General features: G+C 48.0%; 2 protein-coding genes across 8 annotated transcripts; one reads left to right on the forward strand and one right to left on the reverse strand.

The window, feature by feature from the left end:
* Window positions 1-347: 347 nt before the first annotated feature.
* IL23A (interleukin 23 subunit alpha) lies at window positions 348-2039 on the reverse strand. Its single transcript, XM_019742302.2, has 4 exons — window positions 1716-2039; window positions 1435-1536; window positions 750-896; window positions 348-648 (listed from the first exon to the last, which is right to left on the reverse strand). The coding sequence occupies exons 1-4, from the start codon at window positions 1887-1889 to the stop codon at window positions 487-489; spliced, it is 585 nt and encodes a 194-aa protein (XP_019597861.2). The 5' UTR covers window positions 1890-2039; the 3' UTR covers window positions 348-486.
* A 3249-nt stretch (window positions 2040-5288) lies between these two features.
* Window positions 5289-18414, forward strand: PAN2 (poly(A) specific ribonuclease subunit PAN2). 7 transcript variants are annotated; one of them, XM_019742364.2, is made up of 26 exons: window positions 5289-5424; window positions 6055-6427; window positions 8887-9056; window positions 9170-9290; window positions 9459-9536; window positions 9911-10178; window positions 10598-10940; window positions 11143-11239; window positions 12092-12211; window positions 12425-12544; window positions 12788-12916; window positions 13044-13243; window positions 13352-13500; window positions 13629-13735; window positions 13933-14031; window positions 14149-14222; window positions 14329-14476; window positions 14771-14914; window positions 15050-15109; window positions 15307-15397; window positions 16001-16158; window positions 16255-16398; window positions 16523-16702; window positions 16830-16923; window positions 17187-17384; window positions 17725-18414. In XM_019742364.2, the coding sequence occupies exons 2-26, from the start codon at window positions 6146-6148 to the stop codon at window positions 17757-17759; spliced, it is 3609 nt and encodes a 1202-aa protein (XP_019597923.1). In that variant the 5' UTR covers window positions 5289-5424; window positions 6055-6145; the 3' UTR covers window positions 17760-18414. The 7 variants fall into 7 exon arrangements, with proteins under 7 accessions (XP_019597923.1, XP_019597926.1, XP_019597925.1 ...); XM_019742367.2 differs by having other exon boundaries at window positions 13352-13488; XM_019742366.2 differs by having other exon boundaries at window positions 13355-13500.
* Window positions 18415-18955: the final 541 nt, after the last annotated feature.

The following is an 18955-nucleotide window of genomic DNA, read 5'->3' on the forward strand; positions in this document are numbered from 1 at the left end:
CATACAGGGATTATGACCAAAAAGATGCCAGTTACTCTCTACAGCAGGGGATCATAAGGAAATAGCCTGTCCACAGTAGCCCTGCGGAGTAGAAAGTAGAAGGATGCATTTTGTAATGCCTTGTCCCTGTTTTTCCATTCTGTTTCTTTTTCCAAACCAAATCTAGAAATTAGACTCAGATATCCACATAAATAGGTTTATTGAAAAAAGTACATAATTCAGTATAAATATAATAAATAATCATCCTCCCCAAACTGCTGCCGAGGATAAATAATCCCAAATTTTCCTTTTCCATCTAATAAATACTCAACATGTCCTAGGTCAGCATCATAAATCAGTCAGTTTTGGTAATTTTTCAACAATGCAAGTCCCATTAGAATGAAATGACTGATTTGACTTGGCTCACAGGTGCCTCAGCTGGCTGACAGGTTCATCTTTGCATTGCTGAGCCATGGAGATCTGGGTGGCATCCTTAAGCTGTTGGCTTTAGGGGCTCAGGGTTGCTGCTCCATGGGCAAAGACCCGGGCAGCTACAGCCACAAAGGCCTTGAGGCTGCGAAGAATCTTGAGGCGGAGAAGGGGGCGCTGCCATGGGTGGCTGGGACTGAGGCTTGGAGTCTGCTCGGTCTCCCAGGGGTGCCCCTCAGGCTGAAAGGACACGGGACACAATTAGAGAGGGCTCTAGCTCCTTCACCCCCCAGTCTGTTGAGAGACTGCAAGCCGCCATCCCCCAGTCCCCTAGTTCATACCTGTAAGAGTTGCCTGAGACCCAGTAGGGAGGAGTGAAGCTGGTTCACAGGGCCACCGGGGAGTAAAGAGGACTCCCCTGTGAAAATGTCTGAGTCCAGCAGCTTCTCATAAAAAACCAGGCCCTGGTGGATCCTTTGCAAGCAGGACTGAGGAGAAAAGAAAGCAGTTGAAGAAAACATACCCTCTTCCTACTCCATTCACCAAAGACCCACCCAGTTCTTGGGATCCTTAGACACGGCTATGGTCCGAATGTTTGTGTCCCCACAAAATGTATCTGTTGAGATCCTAACCCCCAGTGCGATGGTATTAGGAGGTGAGGCCTTTGAGAGGTGATGAGGTCATGAGGGTGGAGCCTCATGAATGGGATGAGTGCTCTTACAAGACACCCATGGAGCTCTTTAGCCCCTTCTGCCACGTGAGGATATGATGAGACGTCTGCAACCTGCACAGGGGCCCTCACCAACCATGATAGCACCCTGAGCTCCTTGGGCGTGGACCTGGAGAAATTTATTTCTTACAGCCTCCAGAACTAGGAGAGATTTCTGTTTATAAACTACCCAGTCTATGGTGTGTTATTGTAGCCACCTGACCTGACGAGGACAAATACAATCTTTACTAAATCACCATCGTGCCCAGATATGTCCCCATTCCCCTCTTTCTTGTGGCTCAGTCTCATTTTAGTACCTCACTGTTGTCCCTGAGTCCTTGGGGATCACAGCCATCCTCACACTGGATATGGGGGACATCATTTGTAGTCTCGTCATCTCCTTCTTCTCTTGGTAGATCCTGGAGTGGAGGAGGGGTGGGGAAGACAGAAGAAGTATTTTCAAACCCACCTGGCTCCTCAGGCCTAAGACTCTCTCAGGAGCCCCAACCCTCTAGCTTCTACGCAAGGCCAGAGTCTTCCACTGCAGCCTTGGAGAACTGGGAGAGGTTCCTCGTTGGTCCCAGAGGCTGTCACTCACCACATGTCCCATTGGTGGATGTGCACTCCAGGCCAGTGTGCAGAGCTTCTGTGAGAGCTGCTGGCACCGAGCCCAGGCAGGGTCGCTGCTTTCAGGCACAGCACGGCCCTGAGCGGTCCCAGACAGCAGCAGCAGCAGCAGCAGCAGCAGCAGCACAGCTCTGCTCCCCAGCATCTCGGTGCCTGCTTCTCAAATCTGGCTGGCTCTGTGCCTTGCACCAGTCCCTGTGGAATCTCTGCCCACTTCCCCTTGCTCTGAGCTTGATTGTCTCTGTTCTGTGTGTCTCTGGTTTGGTTCCTTCAGTTCGCTGAGGTTCTGAGCTGCTTCCCCTGTTTTTCTACCCTTGTCTCCGAGTCTCTTTTTAAGGTCCCTGCATTGTAACACCCGCCCTTTATACTAGCAGGTGACTCACAGCAGGTGGGATTCCCCTCCCTGCATCATCCCCCTCCGTGGGGAGCCCAGGTATGTAGCCTCAGTCCCAGGGGAAATGACTTGTGTGGTTGCTGTGGCTGGAGGCCTGGGATGGGACATATGTGTAATGCTCTCCAGGAATTGAAATGGCTGTAGTTGGAGGTGGGGGCGGGAATAACAAATATTTAAATGAATCTAGTCTCAAGTTCCTTCCTGTTTAACCTTTTCCTCATCTTTTGCCTCTTGAAGCTATAACACCCCCACTCCCAGCCCAAAACCTAATTTCCCACCTCTTCCTGCCTGAGGAAAAACCAAAACAGAAACATTCATTTGTCTCCCAATAAGATGTCAAACTCAGTTTGGAATGAAGTTTGGTTCCCACCAGATGCCCTCTATCTAAAAATAAGGGGGATTCTTTTTCAACATTGTGAACAGTGTTATTTTCACCAGAAGAGAACGGACATGAAGGCATTTTGAGAACTGGGCAGCCATGTAAGTGCCATTCCAAGTGTTACTGTTCCCCTACTTCAGGCCTCACTGTGGAGAGTAGGAGGCCTGTTGGAGGAGGACGTTGTTGCTAAGACCCTTCTGATTCTTCAACTTGAGTGGCTCAGAGTTTCATGGGCTCTGTGGGCTGCAGGTGATAGCTCTTTTGGAACAACAGTGTAAGCAAGGGCTAGAAGTCCAGTTTAGATATTCCAGCTCCTACACCATGGCTAAGAAGTCCAGGAGTCCTTGGTAGTTGAAGGTGCTCAGTGTCAATGACCCTGGCCAGTTCTTCAGCCTGTTGCGTCCATGGGTAAAATCCACTGACACTGATTTCATCACCCTCCCTGATGCAACATCCAGTGAAACAGTTGAGAGTGTGAGATTAGGCGTGGGAGTGGAGGGTGGTCCAAATCTGGGACTGCCCCAACCCCAGTGGAGGGTCCCAGGACAATTTGGACGTCAGAATGAGGTCGTGGGTGACCACACAGATGGCTCCCAAAGCCTCCCCAAGAGGTTGACGTTTTCCTCTGAGAAGCCCTTTACAAAGGCCTCCCTTCCCTTAGAACTATTCAAAACTGCCTGTGAAACTTCTGATTCATATATGACTCTCTGGTAAATCCACCCTTTGGATAAAACATTTCCAGCATCAGAGAGGTTATCTCAGTTTGAGTGACAAATGGTTTGCCTCTCCCCACATACTGCGGATACACATAGAATAAGGAAATTGGTGGTGGTGGTTGTGGTGGTGGAAGTAGGAGAGCTCACCTCACTTTTATATAATGAATGTGTCCTATGCTTTCCCCACCTCTGGTCCCTATGCTGGAAGCCCTAAAGGATAGGAGGTGAAAGGTGAAAAGGAGGAGGAAGTGGAGACCTGGGAGACCGTATAAGAGGGACAAGGGTGAGCTGGAGGCCTGAGGCTCTACTGCTTTGTTTCACTTCCTGGTGCTTAGGGAGTTGGGTAGGAAGCAAGGTTGGTGAGGCAATTGTGGTACTATTGTATGGCAGGAACTACTTCCAGGACTAGATCTGACCTGGAGCTGCAGGGAGTCCTTGACGTCAGCAGGGCTTCAACTGTTATGCAAATCACATTCACAAGACACTCCTAAGCAGACCTTTCCAGTTGGATGCCCAGACTCAAAATCCCGTTGAAGTTCCCCCTGGTGGTTAATGATGGTGAATATATATCCGACTCTCACTTTATGCCAAGTACTTGATCTAAGCACTTTTCATGTATTAATCCATTTAATTCTCACAGCAACCCAATGAGGTAGGTACTATTATTATCCCCCTATAACAGATGAGGAAACTGAGGCACGGAGATAAGTCACTTGTTCAAAATCACAGTGCTACTAAGCGGCCAGAATTCCAGTGCAGACAGTATGGCTTCAAATCCTGCATTCTCAATTGTCCCATTATTTGAGACACTGAAAAGACACAGAGCATCGTTATAAAGTATAATAGCTCATTTAGCCCAGATTCTCTGGGTATCTCAAGCCCTGTAATTCTCATGGGTCTATGAAGTTGTTCTCAATTTGAGACCTCAATATGGAAATTTCTCAAAGCGTAGGAACTGTCTAGGTCTTTCAGCACCCATCTTCTTGTGAGATTTTAAATCTAGGGACCTGTGAAGTCAGATTAATTTGAGAGGTCCTGTGAGTTGTTGTTTTTTCTCCGTCTGTGACCTCTGACTGAGTCTAGGACCATGCTGAGTCCTGAAAGTCTAAATTCTGGGACCCTTTTATGAAGGTTTATGTACCAGCCTTTGGGGAAAAGAAATGTTTTAAAGCTGTATCCTCCGTGAGGAATTCCTTCCACCAAAGAGGCCCTCTATGTGGCCTTTAGAAACTGAGCTGAAGTGCCTCGGAGACATCTCATAACCTGGATCCATTCCAAAGCAGTTAAAGCTCAGAGTTTGGCCCCCAAAATCCCTCAAGATAACTGTTGACACCAAATTTGTAAGCATTTTGGATAGACAAATGTCTTAATCTGCTGGATAGACATTTGGATAGACAAATGTCTTAATGACCCAATTCCTCAGCGGGGCAAGAGGACTAATGCCAGCTCCAAGAGCTAGGGGAATTTGATATTTTAGTGGTCCTGTTCCCTGGGAATGTTACCGTGGCCTCTGGGAAGGTCACAATCACAGATGGCAGTTTCAGATGGATGCCTTTACAATCGTAGAAGATGGACCACGGTAGAAGCCTGGCTCCTGCTTCCCTTTTTCTCTCCCAGATCTGGAAATGCCAGCGAGTTTCGGGGGCAACAGGGTCGGAGGTGGCGTTGTAGCTCACAAGAGCACCGTGAAAAGAGGGGGTGGACTGAACCATACTGGGAATACCCAGCAGTCGATTCCCAGTGCTTTGCCTTGGGCGTCTCCTATTAGTTTCTAAAATTATAGGGAGCATGAAAGTTCTGTTTCCAAACTGGCGTTCTCTACTTTTGTTCAAAGAAGGCTTAAAAGTCAAAAGGTTACTTTTTAACACCATCTTATAGGACCAGGACGTGACTAGGATTGTTCCCATCGGCGCGCCGTAACCCTTGTTTTTGCCCAGGCCTGCGTCATACGTCTTCTCGCGGAGCCGTCTGCATTTGGCTCCACATGATTGGCTTAAGAGAGCCCCAAACTCTTCCTGATTGGAAGCTGCGACTGGGAGTCCGCCTCCTTTTTAACGTAATGTTAGGTTGAGCTTGAGGCGCGGGGGAGAATTGGGGAAACTGGAATTTCCCACGGAGCTGACGGCATTTGCTCTCCCCCTACTCGTTGTAATTCCACGCGCTCCAAAATATCCGCCATGGAGAAATCTTGGTAATGACCCAATCCCCGTAAGCATCCCAGGAACACGTCTGACCCGTGCCCTAATCCCTCCCCTCTGCGCCGCCGGGGGAGAATTCTGGGTAGTTGATGTCTCTGTCTCCCCCAGGGAATTCTGGGTAACTAGCCCTTTCCATCACGTACCCCTACCCCCGCCTCAATTGTGGGTAACTGGCCATTCTTATTTTCCCCTAGAGAATCCTGGGTAACATTACCGAGGATTCTGGGAAACTGACTTCTCTTGTTCTCACCTCCCAACCCCCCAACCCCATCCCTAAGTCTGGGAAACAAGTAGTTTAGCCCCCTCTCTCTAACTCCTACCCCATCAGTTGCTGCTCCTTCCACTGATGGTTCAGGGGTAAACCAGGCAAGTGAACAGGACTGAAGGGAAGTGAAAGGGAAGTCAAGGATTAGGTATGGTGTTGGGGAGTAAAGAGGGCCTAGAGGAGAAGAGGAAGGGAAGGACAGACAACCCTTCTCCCGTCTCTGCCCAGCGGCCCATCCCCTGCCTTCCTGCTTCATCCACTGCCTGCCTCATCTTCCTCCTGCCCATTAAAACCTATAACGCACTAAATACAAGTACCTGGGCCTACCCCTGACTCAGCTGCTTCTTTCCCTTTGCAGGCCAGGATGCCCACTGGTGCTCTGCTGCTGAAGGTTGGGTCAGGCATCTAAAAGGGCTGTGGCACAGGTGTAATCTGCTGCCATCATCATCATGAACTTCGAGGGTCTGGACCCTGGACTGGCAGAGTATGCCCCTGCCATGCATTCTGCCCTGGACCCTGTCCTGGATGCGCACCTGAACCCAAGTCTGCTACAGAATGTGGAGCTGGACCCAGAGGGAGTGGCCTTGGAGGCTCTTCCTGTCCAGGAGTCAGTGCACATAATGGAAGGTGTCTACTCTGAATTGCACAGTGTGGTGGCTGAAGTGGGTGTGCCTGTCTCCGTCTCCCACTTTGACTTGCACGAGGAGATGCTGTGGGTGGGAAGCCATGGGGTAAGAACTGTACCCCTTTGTAAGGGCTGAAAAGAGATGATGGATGTGTTTTATCTGGTTTTAGCCCAAGGCCAGATGCTTTGCAGGGAGCCAGAGCTGAGTTGAGGTGATGAAAATTAGCTGGGTCTCTTAAGTCAAGCCAAGAAGAAGGGAATGGAGAGAGAGGGAGTCATGGGATCCAGGGATGAGTTACATAGGTGTTCTTTTTCAGAAGGCATCCCACTTCTGCCACAATTTGCCATGCTTAATCTTGCTTAATCTTGATAACTGTACCCATCAATTAGTCTGTAGCCATCTCAATCCAATCTCTAATGCCCCTCCTCTGTTTTCCATTTTTATAATTACAGAATCTTTAACACGTTTCTCTATATCTTACATGGAATCATTCTGTCTTCTTTGCCTGATTTTAATCCCTCTGAGACCAGTTATCAATGCTGATTTTTTTTAAAATGTGTATCCATACTACCAATACATTAGGAAGCCCAAAGATTTTGTAAGAAAAAGCATGCTAGCTTTGGTTTACTAATTTACCTTCCATAGGGTATGACTTGTTTTTCCTTTAGAAAGAATGAATTTTTTGGTAATGCTTTCATTTCAGTGGGCAGTACCTACTGCTATGCTAGGCCCAGGGAAGAAAGCTGAATAAAACATAATCCTTGGCCTCAAGGAGTTTACAGGACGATGAGGAAAAGACATATAAACAGATAACTCATGGTACTTTAGAAGAAGATAAGTTGCTTGACTTAATAATTGTGAATTTAGGATGTAAACTACTAAATGCCAGTGTAAAAATATGTACCGAGTGCTGGTGAGCATAGTGGAGAGTCAGAGGACCTACAGAAGGAAGTGACACTGAACTGAGTCTTGAGATATGAGTAGATGTTTGGTGAAGAAAAGGAAAATGCTCTCCTGGCAAAAGCAATGCGATAAACAAAGCTTCCCAATGTATTACACAGCATAGTGTTTGCAGAGTGCAGGAACTACAAATCATTAGGGTTTGCTGGACTGGAAGATGAAGCTGAATAGTTAGACATTTCTTCATTCAACCAGTGTTTTTTGAGCACCTGCTAGGTGCCGGACTTTGCTCTGGGGTCTAGCTTTAGAATAAGCATTTTAAAAGGCAACAAAAGTACATCTATAATATATTAGGTATTGCTTAGTATCCTTAAGAAAAAGTGGAGTAAGGGTGTTGAGGTAATGAAGGGTGGGAGGTTTGCTATTTTCGATAGTTGGTCGGGGAGGGTCTCTCTGATAAAGTCACATTTGAGTAGAAACCTGGATGCTGGCCAGGATGATCATTCTAATCCATCTAGAAGGGAGGGAGGGAGCCAGGCAGATATCTGGGGGAAGAACATTCTAGAAAACGCCATATGTTCTGTTAAAAGAACTTGGACTTGATCCTTCAGGCCACCAAACATTTTTATCCAGAATGACAAGATCTGGTTTGCATCTTAGGTGGAGTACTGAGATAGCAGGATAGTTTGATTTAAGGGGGACAAGGTAGGACTCTTAAGATCAGTGTGCAGGCTGTTGTAGTAGTTCACATAAAATATGATGAAGGCCTGAGGAAAGCACTGCAGAGATGTATACGTGAGAACAGATTTGGAAAATATTTAGGAAGTAAAATAAACAAGATTTAAGTTGACTACCAGTGACTTGGTCCACTGGGTAGATCGTGGTACCATCGGGAATACAGTTAAGAATTGAAATGGGGTAAAAATGGTGGATTTAATTTAGGATGTAGTGAGTTTGAAGTTCTCATGGGATAGCTAAGGAGAGATGTTTAGCAGGTCTTTGGATGTAATAAGTCTGAAGCTTGAGGCAGTGGCCTGGGCTAGGGAAGGAAATTAGGATTCATCAGCTTTAAAATGGATGGTTAAAACCTTGAAAGTGGGTGAGATTACCTAGGAAAACATGTACAGTGAGAAGATAGTGGGCTGGGAATAGCCATGTTTCAAGAGTAGTCAGAAGGGAGCACGTAAAGAGAGGGTATGATGTAAGAGAGAAGCCAGGAGTGAATGGCGTCATAGGAGCCATCACGTTATCTCTATTACCGCTTGTGCCCCCACAGTGCACGTTTTCCACAGTGCTGGTAGAGATTAAGACTTGACTGTGGAGTATAAGAAAGCCAGCTGGCTAGTGGAGGATTGGACCCACGTCCCTGACCTTCTGAACACTGTTCTAACCAACTGAGCCATTACCTATTCAGCAGGGTCATTATGAGGACAAAATGAGGTAGAATATACAAAAGTACCTTGTAAAACACTTAACAAACAAGATGGTGTTACCAGTGTATTTATCACTAAGATTAGTGCCTAGCCTTATGCCTTAGTCACTGCTAGCCAGATAGGCCAGGAAGCAAGAATGGAAAAAAGCTGAGCAACGTTTAGTCCCTAACTTGTATCTGGGATGGCCCTGCCCCTCCACTCTGGGTGTCTCTCATCTTTTTTCCCCTACAGGGTCACGCCACTTCATTTTTCGGTCCAGCATTGGAGCGCTACTCATCCTTTCAGGTCAATGGCAGTGATGACATTCGGCAGATTCAGAGCCTGGAGAATGGTATCCTTTTTCTCACCAAGAACAACCTCAAGTATATGGCCCGTGGGGGCCTCATTATATTTGATTACCTGTAAGTGGCTTCTCAGCTCTGAACTGGGAAAGAGGGTCCCTCGCAGACTGGGGAGGCTAAAGGATTGGCAGCTTTTGAGACCCTGGCGCCTTAGCCTTTCCCGTCCCCGACAGGCTGGACGAGAGTGACGACATGCACAGTCTCCTGCTGACTGACGGCAGCACACTGCTGGTTGGTGGGCTGCACAGCCACATATTGGAGATTGATCTTAATACTGTCCAGGAGACTCAGAAGGTACCAGCCTGGGCCAGGAAAGACCCAAGCAGGGTCTGTGGTTATTGTGGCGGCGGCAGTGGGTAATACCTGGGCTGGGAACATGCCAAAGATGTATGTGCAACCTTTCTGTTCGTTTGGTTTGTGGGAAGAATCATTCTTACTGGTTTCTCCTGCTTTCCTCCCCAGTATGCAGTTGAGACACCTGGAGTCACCATCATGAGACAGACAAACCGCTTCTTCTTCTGTGGCCATACATCTGGCAAGGTAGCGAAGTACCATTTTTTCTCCTACCACGGGGTCCTGTTTCACCAGATGTGTGACTGGGCTCAGCCTTTCCCTCCGTTCTGGGGCTGTAATTGGAGAGAAGAGAGGTTTGAATTGAGTTCCTACCCAGCCATGTTATACTGTGAGATTATCTTTCAGCCTGATGTTTCCGAACCTTAGAAGAAATAGGGTAAACAGGAGTTCTCTGTGGGGTCCCTTCCAGCTCTTGGCTTCTCTTTTTGCCTTTTCTGTGCTTTAACTGCCCATATCCTAGCGCTGTAGTTCTTTTTGTAGGAGCCTCACAGAGTTAGGTAGGTGGCAGGTTCTCATCCTGATAACAGCTTTGGTAGATAACCAAGTTATCTCTTCTTCAGATTTCCCTGCGAGACCTTCGTACTTTTAAGTTGGAGCATGAGTTTGACGCTTTCTCAGGGAGTCTGTCGGACTTTGATGTGCATGGCAACCTGCTGGCCGCCTGTGGCTTCTCAAGCCGTCTCACCGGCCTTGCCTGCGACCGTTTCCTCAAGGTGTATGACCTGCGCATGATGCGTGCCATCACCCCGCTTCAAGTACACGTGGACCCTGCCTTCTTGCGTTTCATCCCTACATACACTTCTCGTCTTGCTATCATCTCCCAGTCAGGTATGAAGGGCATGTAAGATGGTATAAGAGGGGATAGTGAGTAAAGGGCAGCTAAGCACCGGAAGGATTGTACTCCCAGGAACCTCCTTTGTTGGGGGAAAAAGTAACTTTTCAGCGGGGTCTCTGGGTCTCACTTAGGTTTAGTCAGAGATTAAAGCTTTTATTTTCTCCCTCGGTGTGAAAAACACAGAAAAAGATAAAAGTGGAGCAGGTAAAACAACCTTAGAACTGCCGTTTGCTGCATTAGCAGACCTCCCAGTGGCTTATGGGAAGGCATCAGATGATATTCTCTCTATCTCTAGGCATGGATTTTAGGCCCATTTTCTTTGAAACCAGAGGAAGAGGGTAGGAAGGGCATAAAAAGATGGCTCCCTTTCACCTTCCAGGGATTGCTCAGTGGGCTTCCTCCTCCTTCCTAGGGCAATGCCAGTTTTGTGAGCCCACAGGCCTGGCCAACCCAGCAGACATCTTTCATGTGAATCCTGTGGGGCCTCTGCTAATGACGTTTGATGTGTCAGCCAGCAAACAGGCCCTGGCCTTTGGGGATTCTGAGGGCTGTGTGCACCTGTGGACTGATTCCCCTGAGGCTTCCTTCAACCCCTACTCCCGGGAGACTGAGTTTGCGTTGCCCTGTCTCGTGGACTCACTGCCTCCTCTGGACTGGAGCCAGGATCTGCTGCCTCTCTCCCTCATCCCTGTCCCGCTCACCACGGAGACACTGCTCTCTGATTGGCCTGCTGCCAACTCCGCTCCAGCTCCCAGGTTGTACCTCAGATCTGGGCCAAAAGGGGAGAGGGGGAAAGGGCTGAGACACCAGGATTGTCTGCAAGCCCTGTCATTATTCTCCTTCTTTCCTGATTTTTGTCTGCCTTCAGTATTTTCTTTTTTTCTGGCTCCCTGGGGACTGGGGATTAGATGGGCAGTCACCACTATCTTCAAGCCCTAGAACTATACTGCATTACAGGAGAGCACCCCCTGTGGATGCAGAGATTCTGCGCACCATGAAGAAGGTGGGCTTCATTGGCTATGCACCCAACCCCCGCACCAGGTTGCGGAATCAGGTGAGTTCAGAGGGGAGAAGGTCAGTACCCCCCACCAGCCCACAGGCATTTCTCCTGTGTTTTTCTTTTACTAGTTTTTGTTTTTAGTCCATAAAGGTTTTTTTAAAGCCTACTAAATTGAAGGTACTTTGCTAGGTATGAGGGAGGATTCAGAGACATAGAAAATAGGGTCCTTGCTCTTAAGGAGTATTTGGTTGGTGAAGATAAGACCTACACATAACAGAAATTATTTATGTTCTGTTGTTAAATGCTGGAGGAATGTTAAAAGCATGTATTGTCAGAGCTGTTTGGGCTAGAGTGGTCAGGGAAGGCATCCTGACAGAGGTGGATATGGAGCTGGAGAGGTGAGAGGTGGGTAAGTAGATAGTAAGAGCAGAGCCTATTCAAGGTGAGAGACCAGTGTTAGTAAAGATCTCAAGAGGTATAACTGCAAAAGGGGTACCTGATGGGCACTATGACGGTACCAGTCTGGCTGGACTGGCTGTTATTATAGTATTGGGAAATAGCAAGAGACTAAGCTTGGAAAAGGCCTGATTGGGAAGCGTTGCAATCCAGTGTACAGTGGAAGAAGTGATGTACTGAAAGGGACATTCTGGGAGGGTTAGTTTGGTAGCAGTAGGCTGGACAGAGTGACTGTCGGGAGCCCAGCGTGGAAGCCATCACAGTTGTCCAGCTGTGATGAGGTTGGGTGATGGTATTGGGAATGAAAAAGAAGCAGTGAATGCTGAAAACCCTATGAAATTAGAAGGTTGAGGACTTGGTGACTGTTTCAGTGTTGGGATAAAGGTGGGGAAAACCAAAGATGTCTTAATCAAGCTATCCAACAAGGTTACCTCTTTTTTAAAATTGTAGATTCCTTACCGACTCAAGGAGTCAGACAATGAATTTGACAGCTTCAGCCAGGTCACTGAGTCACCAATAGGGCGAGAAGAGGAGCCACATCTCCACATGGTCTCTAAGAAATACCGCAAGGTGCTCGGGGATTCCAGGGAAGGAGCCCTGTGGGATGTGGGGAAAGGTTCCCAGGGAAGGGGGTTATATGAGAAAGGATTGAAGGACTCAGTCGAGAAGCCTTCACCTACCACCCTGGACTCAGGAGGGAGGTTTTGGGGAAGGTTATGGCTACTGTGAAGATTCGAGGGCTCGGAGGATAGCTTCATCTTGCTCAGACTGTTTCTGCCTCAGGTGACCATCAAATACTCCAAGCTCGGGCTGGAGGACTTCGACTTCAAGCACTACAATAAGACCCTGTTTGCTGGGCTGGAGCCCCACATCCCCAACGCCTACTGTAACTGCATGATCCAGGTAAGGGTGGCTGTGCCCGTGACTTCTTCTCTTGGCCCCACAACTCCTCCCTCCTCTTGTTCCCCCTCTCTCCTACCCAGCCCACTTTCCCATGGCCTCCTTTTCCATTCTTTCTTGCCCCATAGCCTTCAAGTCTTCTCTACGAGCTCCACTTCTTCAGTGGACTCCGCCAGCTTGCCTAACCTTCCCATCTCTCGTCCTCCCCGTAGCAGTTGCCTGCGTCAGTTCTGCTCTTCCCTCCAGGTGCTCTATTTCCTGGAGCCTGTTCGCTGCCTAATCCAGAACCACCTTTGCCAGAAGGAGTTCTGCCTGGCATGTGAGCTGGGCTTCCTCTTCCACATGTTGGACCTCTCCCGAGGTGACCCTTGTCAGGTCGGTGCCTGGAAACCTGGGACGATAAAAGGGGAAGGGAGATGGACAGTAGGCCAGGACATCACTGTGCAAACAGCCGCAAAAGAGAAAATAACCCCTTTCCACCAACACGCTTTCTGGATTCCAGGGCAGTAATTTTCTTCGGGCATTCCGCACCATTCCTGAAGCCTCAGCGCTGGGTCTGATCCTGGCTGACTCGGACGAGGCCTCAGGCAAGGGCAATCTGGCCAGGCTCATTCAGAGGTGGAATCGCTTCATTCTCACTCAACTGCATCAGGATATGCAGGAGCTGGAAGTACCGCAGGCTTATCGAGGTGCTGGAGGCAGGTATGGAATCAGGACAGGAATAGTAAAAGCCTCCATAACAGGCCCCTCTGTGACTTAGAGGGTCTCCTAACTCCCTCTGTGCACATATATCGCCCTCCTCACTCTTAGCAGCTTTTGCTCATCGGGGGACTCTGTCATTGGGCAGCTGTTTAGCTGTGAGATGGAGAACTGCAGCCTCTGCCGCTGTGGCAGTGAGACCGTGCGAGCCTCATCCACCCTGCTCTTCACGCTCTCCTACCCTGAGGGTAGCAACAGTGGTATACCCTGCAGCTGGGTTGGGAAGGCTCCCCCACGTCCTGTAACACCAAGGAGAGGGTGGGGGGAGGCAAGTGCTAATGGTGGGTAGGAGGGAGAACCTGGAGTGAAGTATCCAGTTTACCCACAGATAAAACTGGGAAGAACTGTGACTTTGCTCAGGTGCTAAAGCGAAGCATCTGCCTGGAGCAGAATACACAGGCCTGGTGTGACAACTGTGAAAAGTACCAGCCCACGGTGAGTGGGCTGTGGCACTGGATATGCCGGGGACTCAGCCATAGTTCTCATCTGCAGCTGGCTAGGTTAGCACGGCCACCCAGGGATATAGAGAGTGGGAAGAACCCCAATTTCAGGATGCAGAGCCAGGGTTTACTGTTCCTGTCTGGTTGTCTTTCCCTGTCGGCTCCCTGCCATTCCTTGTTTTATCCTCTCAGATTCAGACCCGCAACATCTGCCATCTGCCAGATATTCTTGTCATCAATTGTGAAGTGAACAGCTTGAAAGAAGCTGATTTCTGGAGAATGCAGGCTGAGGTAAGGACTCAAGCTGGAAACAGCGCCTTAGGAGTACTTTTTCGTTTTCTCCCTCCTCTGACCTCCATATAAGATTAATGTTCCTGAGGAATCAGGTATTTTCTCTGTTGTGTTCAGGTTGCCTTCAAGATGGCAATGAAGAAACACAGTGGGGAAATCTCTAAGAGCAAGGAGTTTGCTCTGGCTGATTGGTAGGTACTGTCTTGGGAGTGATCAAAGGATTGAACTACCCAGCAGCTTCTTTTATCATTGGCTAGATCTCCTCAGAACAAATTTCTGATTCTCCCGTCCTGATAGGAAGGAACTAGGGAGTCCAGAGGGCATGCTCATGTGTCCTTCCATTGAGGAGTTGAAGAATGTCTGGCTTCCTTTCTCCATTCGCATGAAGATGACCAAGAACAAAGGACTGGATGTTTGCAATTGGACTGATGGGGATGAGATGCAGGTCGTTGGAAAACTGGGAAGAGGAGGGGGAATAAAGGAGAGGAAGACAGGGGAGAAGCAGGGCAGGGGGAAGGTGGAACTTTGTATAGGGAAAAGGGAATCAGGCTGAATATTTACCAGTCGTGGGCTTTTCCAGAGTGACTCAGTTCATTATTGGGAGTCACAGATGGGCTACAGTGGAGATAACCCACCCTGGTCCCCCATCACATACCCCAAACTCCCTGTCCTCTAGCCCCACTCCCCTTCCTTCCCCATCCTTAAACCTAGCTTAGCAGCCTGGGTACCCCCCTCACAGTGGGGCCCGGCCAGGGCAGAGGAGGAGCATGGTGTCTACGTGTACGACCTGCTGGCTACTGTGGTGCACATCCTGGACTCACGCACAGGGGGCAGCCTGGTGGCTCACATCAAAGTGGGAGAGACCTACCACCAACGCAAGGAGGTAAGTGAGGTGACACAGGGCTGGGACACTCCTGGTGGTGGCCACAGTGGGATCCCAGGTCTGTCCTTATCTTACGTCCGAGCCAGAGTGATTCCAGCCATCACTTGGCATCAGCCTTTCTCTGTATCTCCATAGGGCGTTACCCACCAGCAGTGGTATCTCTTCAATGACTTTCTCATTGAACCTGTCGATAAGGTTGGTTATAACACGTTGCATCCCCCTCTCGTCTCCCTTTTTCCTAGCGTCCTGATCCTCAGCGCCCTAGACAATGCCAGGCAGATTCAGGAGGGAGGAGGGATGGGTTTTCAAGAATAAAAACAGCACCTAGTCCTGTCTTTTGTCTGACGTGGGAAAAAGGAAAAGGGGGCCATTAAGTGCTTTTTCTTTTATAGCATGAAGCTGTGCAGTTTGATATGAATTGGAAAGTGCCTGCCATCCTTTATTACATCAAAAGGAATCTTAATTCCAAATATAACCTGAACAGTAAGTGGTACAGAGTGGACCCATGGTGTGGGCAGTTTAGATTGGTCTTCAGAAAGAGACCTGGGAAATAGCTTGTTGAGATTAGGATCTGTAACCAGTGTTAATAGTTCCAGGATATTACAGAGATTTCTGCTTATAAGGCCTTAAATTTAGAAGCTGGCGATCCGGAGGGTATAGTGGGAAAGAGGTTATGGGGGAAAAGTCTGATAAAAATGGCTAAACTTATGATTTTTAGTCTCATCATTCTTATCCCCAAGATTTCTTCTTTTGGAGATGAAGTCCTTATTAAGTCCCATTTTGGTGACTTTAAACCATACTTTCTCTGTAACTTCATTTTTCTAGGTTTTCTAAGCTAAAGTCCAAAGTAAAAATCTTATTCTCTCCTTTTGTTGACTTTTTTTCCTTAGTATATTTCTTGATAATTTCTTGATTTCACGTGTTCCATCTACCTGCTCTGTTCATCAAACATGATCTTTTTATTCACATGTGTTGATTATTGAGGGATCACAGTGTAGACCTGGTTTCTGGTCAGCCACCCTGGGCTTCTCTCCCCTGGTCACTTCCCTGTCCCCAGCCATCTGTCTTCCGGATTCTCCCTTCTAGTCAAGAACCCTATTGAGGCAAGTGTCCTGCTGGCTGAAGCCTCACTGGCACGGAAGCAGCGGAAAACACATACTACCTTTATTCCGCTGATGCTGAATGAGATGCCACAGGTTGGGGACTTGGTAGGCCTGGATGCTGAGTTTGTCACCCTTAATGAGGTAACCAAGGCCAAAAATGGATGTTGGGACAGAATTCTGGGGATATTAGGAGTCATAAGCATTTCTCTGACTTCCTTATTAACTCTTCTCACGTAGGAGGAAGCAGAGTTGCGCAGTGATGGCACCAAGTCCACCATCAAACCAAGCCAGATGTCGGTAGCGCGGATTACCTGTGTTCGGGGCCAGGGACCGAATGAGGGTATTCCGTTCATTGATGACTACATCTCCACCCAGGAGCAGGTATTAGGAGAGGGAGGTGCGAGACAGACCCTGTGCTTATGTAGAGTGCTCTAGAACCCGGGGAAGAGTGGTAGGGGGGACTTGGCACCTTGCTTCCTTGGAGACTTGTTTTCTTTATCCCTAGGTGGTGGATTACTTGACTCAATACTCAGGGATAAAGCCAGGAGACCTTGATGCCAAGATTTCCTCTAAGCACCTCACAACTCTCAAGTCTACCTACTTAAAGCTTCGTTTTCTCATAGACATTGGAGTCAAATTTGTGGGTCATGGTTTGCAGAAGGACTTCCGGGTCATCAACCTCATGGTTCGGGCAGGGCTCTTTTAAGAGTCTTTTTTTGAGTGTGGGCCCCTCAGGGTATACATTATGCTTTTGGAGAATGGGAAATTATGGGTCTCCTACCTTCAGCCTCCCATTATTTTATCCCTGCCAGGTGCCCAAGGACCAAGTCCTTGACACTGTCTATCTGTTTCACATGCCCCGAAAACGAATGATTTCCCTGCGATTCCTTGCTTGGTACTTTCTAGGTGAGTTGCTCTGTCTTTGAAGGCCCTTGTGCTCATTAAGAGCAGGCAGAAGTGTTGCAGGGGCCAAGGGGAGTAGTGGTGAGAGATACTAATGGATTTAATTAGCTTCAATATCCCTTCTGCGCACCAGGAATGGTGTTTGGCTAGTTCCTTAAGGGCAGTCATGTTTTTGTTGTTGTTTATCCAGGGCTGGGGATTGAGTAGGGGACATGTTTTACCTTCCTTTGCTAGGTCCCAAACTATTCCACCTCTGCTTCCCCCAGACCTGAAGATTCAAGGGGAGACCCATGACAGTATTGAAGATGCCCGCACAGCCCTTCAGCTATACCGCAAGTATCTGGAGCTAAGCAAAAATGGCACTGAACCTGAGTCCTTCCACAAAGTGCTCAAGGGTCTTTACGAGAAGGGCCGAAAGATGGACTGGAAGGTGCCTGAGCCTGAAGGCCAGACAAGTCCCAAGAGTAAGGCTTGGGATGGGACAAGGGAAACGGGATTGGGTGGGTTTTGATTGCATATGTGAAGATTATACCCACCATGATGATGATGATGATGATAACAGTACCACTCTTACCTTCCATTTGTAAAGCACGCAACAGTTTACAGAGCACTTAATCCTCCCAACAATCAGTGAAATAGATTTTGTTATGAAACTGCTAGTCCTAACCTCCTCTTGCCCAATTCTAAAATGTTTGGGGTAGGTCCATGCTCTTTCCTCTTGCATTTTTCCTTCATAAGAAGTATCCCAGGTGCTTTTTCTCCACTCATCTTACGAGTCAATGCTCTTAATTTTGTTTCTGACAGATGCAGCCGTTTTTTCCTCAGTGCTGGCACTCTGACCTCACCCTCTCCCAAAGAACTACTGCCTCTCCCTTCAGTGTTCTGTGGTCCCAGAATTGGGAGATGGCTTCCCAAGTTGGCCATACCCTGTCCACTTCCAGAATTGGACCTGCTCAGGGTTTATAGATGGTGCTATTAATAGAACTGGAATGCAGCAGAATTGTTGCAAAGGGTCTAGGAGCCAGATTCTTTTTTCATCCTTTGTAAAACAGTGGGCTAGAAAAAGTCTAGCATTGACCCAGATAGAAAATTGATTGGTATTCTTAATAAATATCCTGGGTGATTAATATCCAGGCAAAGAAGATCCTGCAACCAAAACTCCCAGTTCCTAGTTGGCTAAGGACTGAAGTACTGGACTGTGACCGGATACAGCAGTAGCTCAAGACTTAGCTTGTCTCTGACTGCTTGAGGAATGCCAGGAGGAGCTAGTGTGTATTCTTGGTGGCCCTAGCAAACCAGTATTGCCAACACCATCATTGCCAAAAGGGCCATTGGGTCCTAGACAAAGCTTGGCTGCTGGCTTCACTCCTGCTGACAGCTGAGAAGCATCTGTCTTCCATTCACTCCACTTGCCTGTCCCAAGTTTTGTTTTCTTGTTTTTTAAAATTTTGTTTTAAACTGCATGTTTTATAAAATAAAACAAAAATAATATTGGCTGTCATCTCTCTTATTGGAGACCTGCAAGTGTGGGGTTCTCAGACTTCAGTCTTCCTCTCCTTTTTGTTGGTTTTCTATCACAACTGGGAAAAACCTAAGGCTTTTCAAATCCCCACCTAGAAACGAAGGTAAAGCTTTGTGGAGTCCAAAGTTAAGGATATTGGGGGAGTATAATTATGTCTTTCCTGGACAATGTTAGGTCTTTGTTGTGCCTGCCTAGTATCCTCAGGCAGTTTTTTTTCCCCCTTCCCTCCCCAACTCAGAGTCAAGCCGTTGGTGGAGGACGTAGCTCACTGGCCCCTGTGGGAATCCAACCGGCAAACTGGGGTGTTAGCACAGCGCTCCAACCACCTGAGCCACCCGGCCGCCCCCAAGTCAGATTCTTTTTAAGATGTACAGTATGGTTTCCCCGTTAACTGTAAAAGAGGCGTGGGGAAGGTGACAAACTACAGGTCCCAGGATATCTTAAGATCTGTAGCTACTCACAAATTATCTATGTGGTGCTGCGGTGCTTCTTGGGAGATGTAGTTTCCTAGGT

The sequence above is a fragment of the Rhinolophus sinicus genome, linkage group LG02, assembly GCF_036562045.2.
Source record: "Rhinolophus sinicus isolate RSC01 linkage group LG02, ASM3656204v1, whole genome shotgun sequence".
Taxonomy (NCBI): domain Eukaryota; kingdom Metazoa; phylum Chordata; class Mammalia; order Chiroptera; family Rhinolophidae; genus Rhinolophus; species Rhinolophus sinicus.

Bases quoted from the DNA above. Each gene is read 5' to 3' on its own strand.
- PAN2 (XM_019742364.2), top strand. From the start codon at position 6,146: ATGAACTTCGAGGGTCTGGACCCTGGACTGGCAGAGTATGCCCCTGCC. The intron at 9,291-9,458 runs GTACCAGCCTGG...TTTCCTCCCCAG, and splicing joins CTGTCCAGGAGACTCAGAAG to TATGCAGTTGAGACACCTGG. The intron at 17,385-17,724 runs GTAAGGCTTGGG...TGTTTCTGACAG, and splicing joins AGGCCAGACAAGTCCCAAGA to ATGCAGCCGTTTTTTCCTCA.
- IL23A (XM_019742302.2), bottom strand. From the start codon at position 1,889: ATGCTGGGGAGCAGAGCTGTGCTGCTGCTGCTGCTGCTGCTGCTGCTG. The intron at 897-1,434 runs GTACTAAAATGA...TTTTCTCCTCAG, and splicing joins GACTCAGGGACAACAGTGAG to TCCTGCTTGCAAAGGATCCA. The intron at 649-749 runs GTATGAACTAGG...GTGTCCTTTCAG, and splicing joins GTCTCAGGCAACTCTTACAG to CCTGAGGGGCACCCCTGGGA.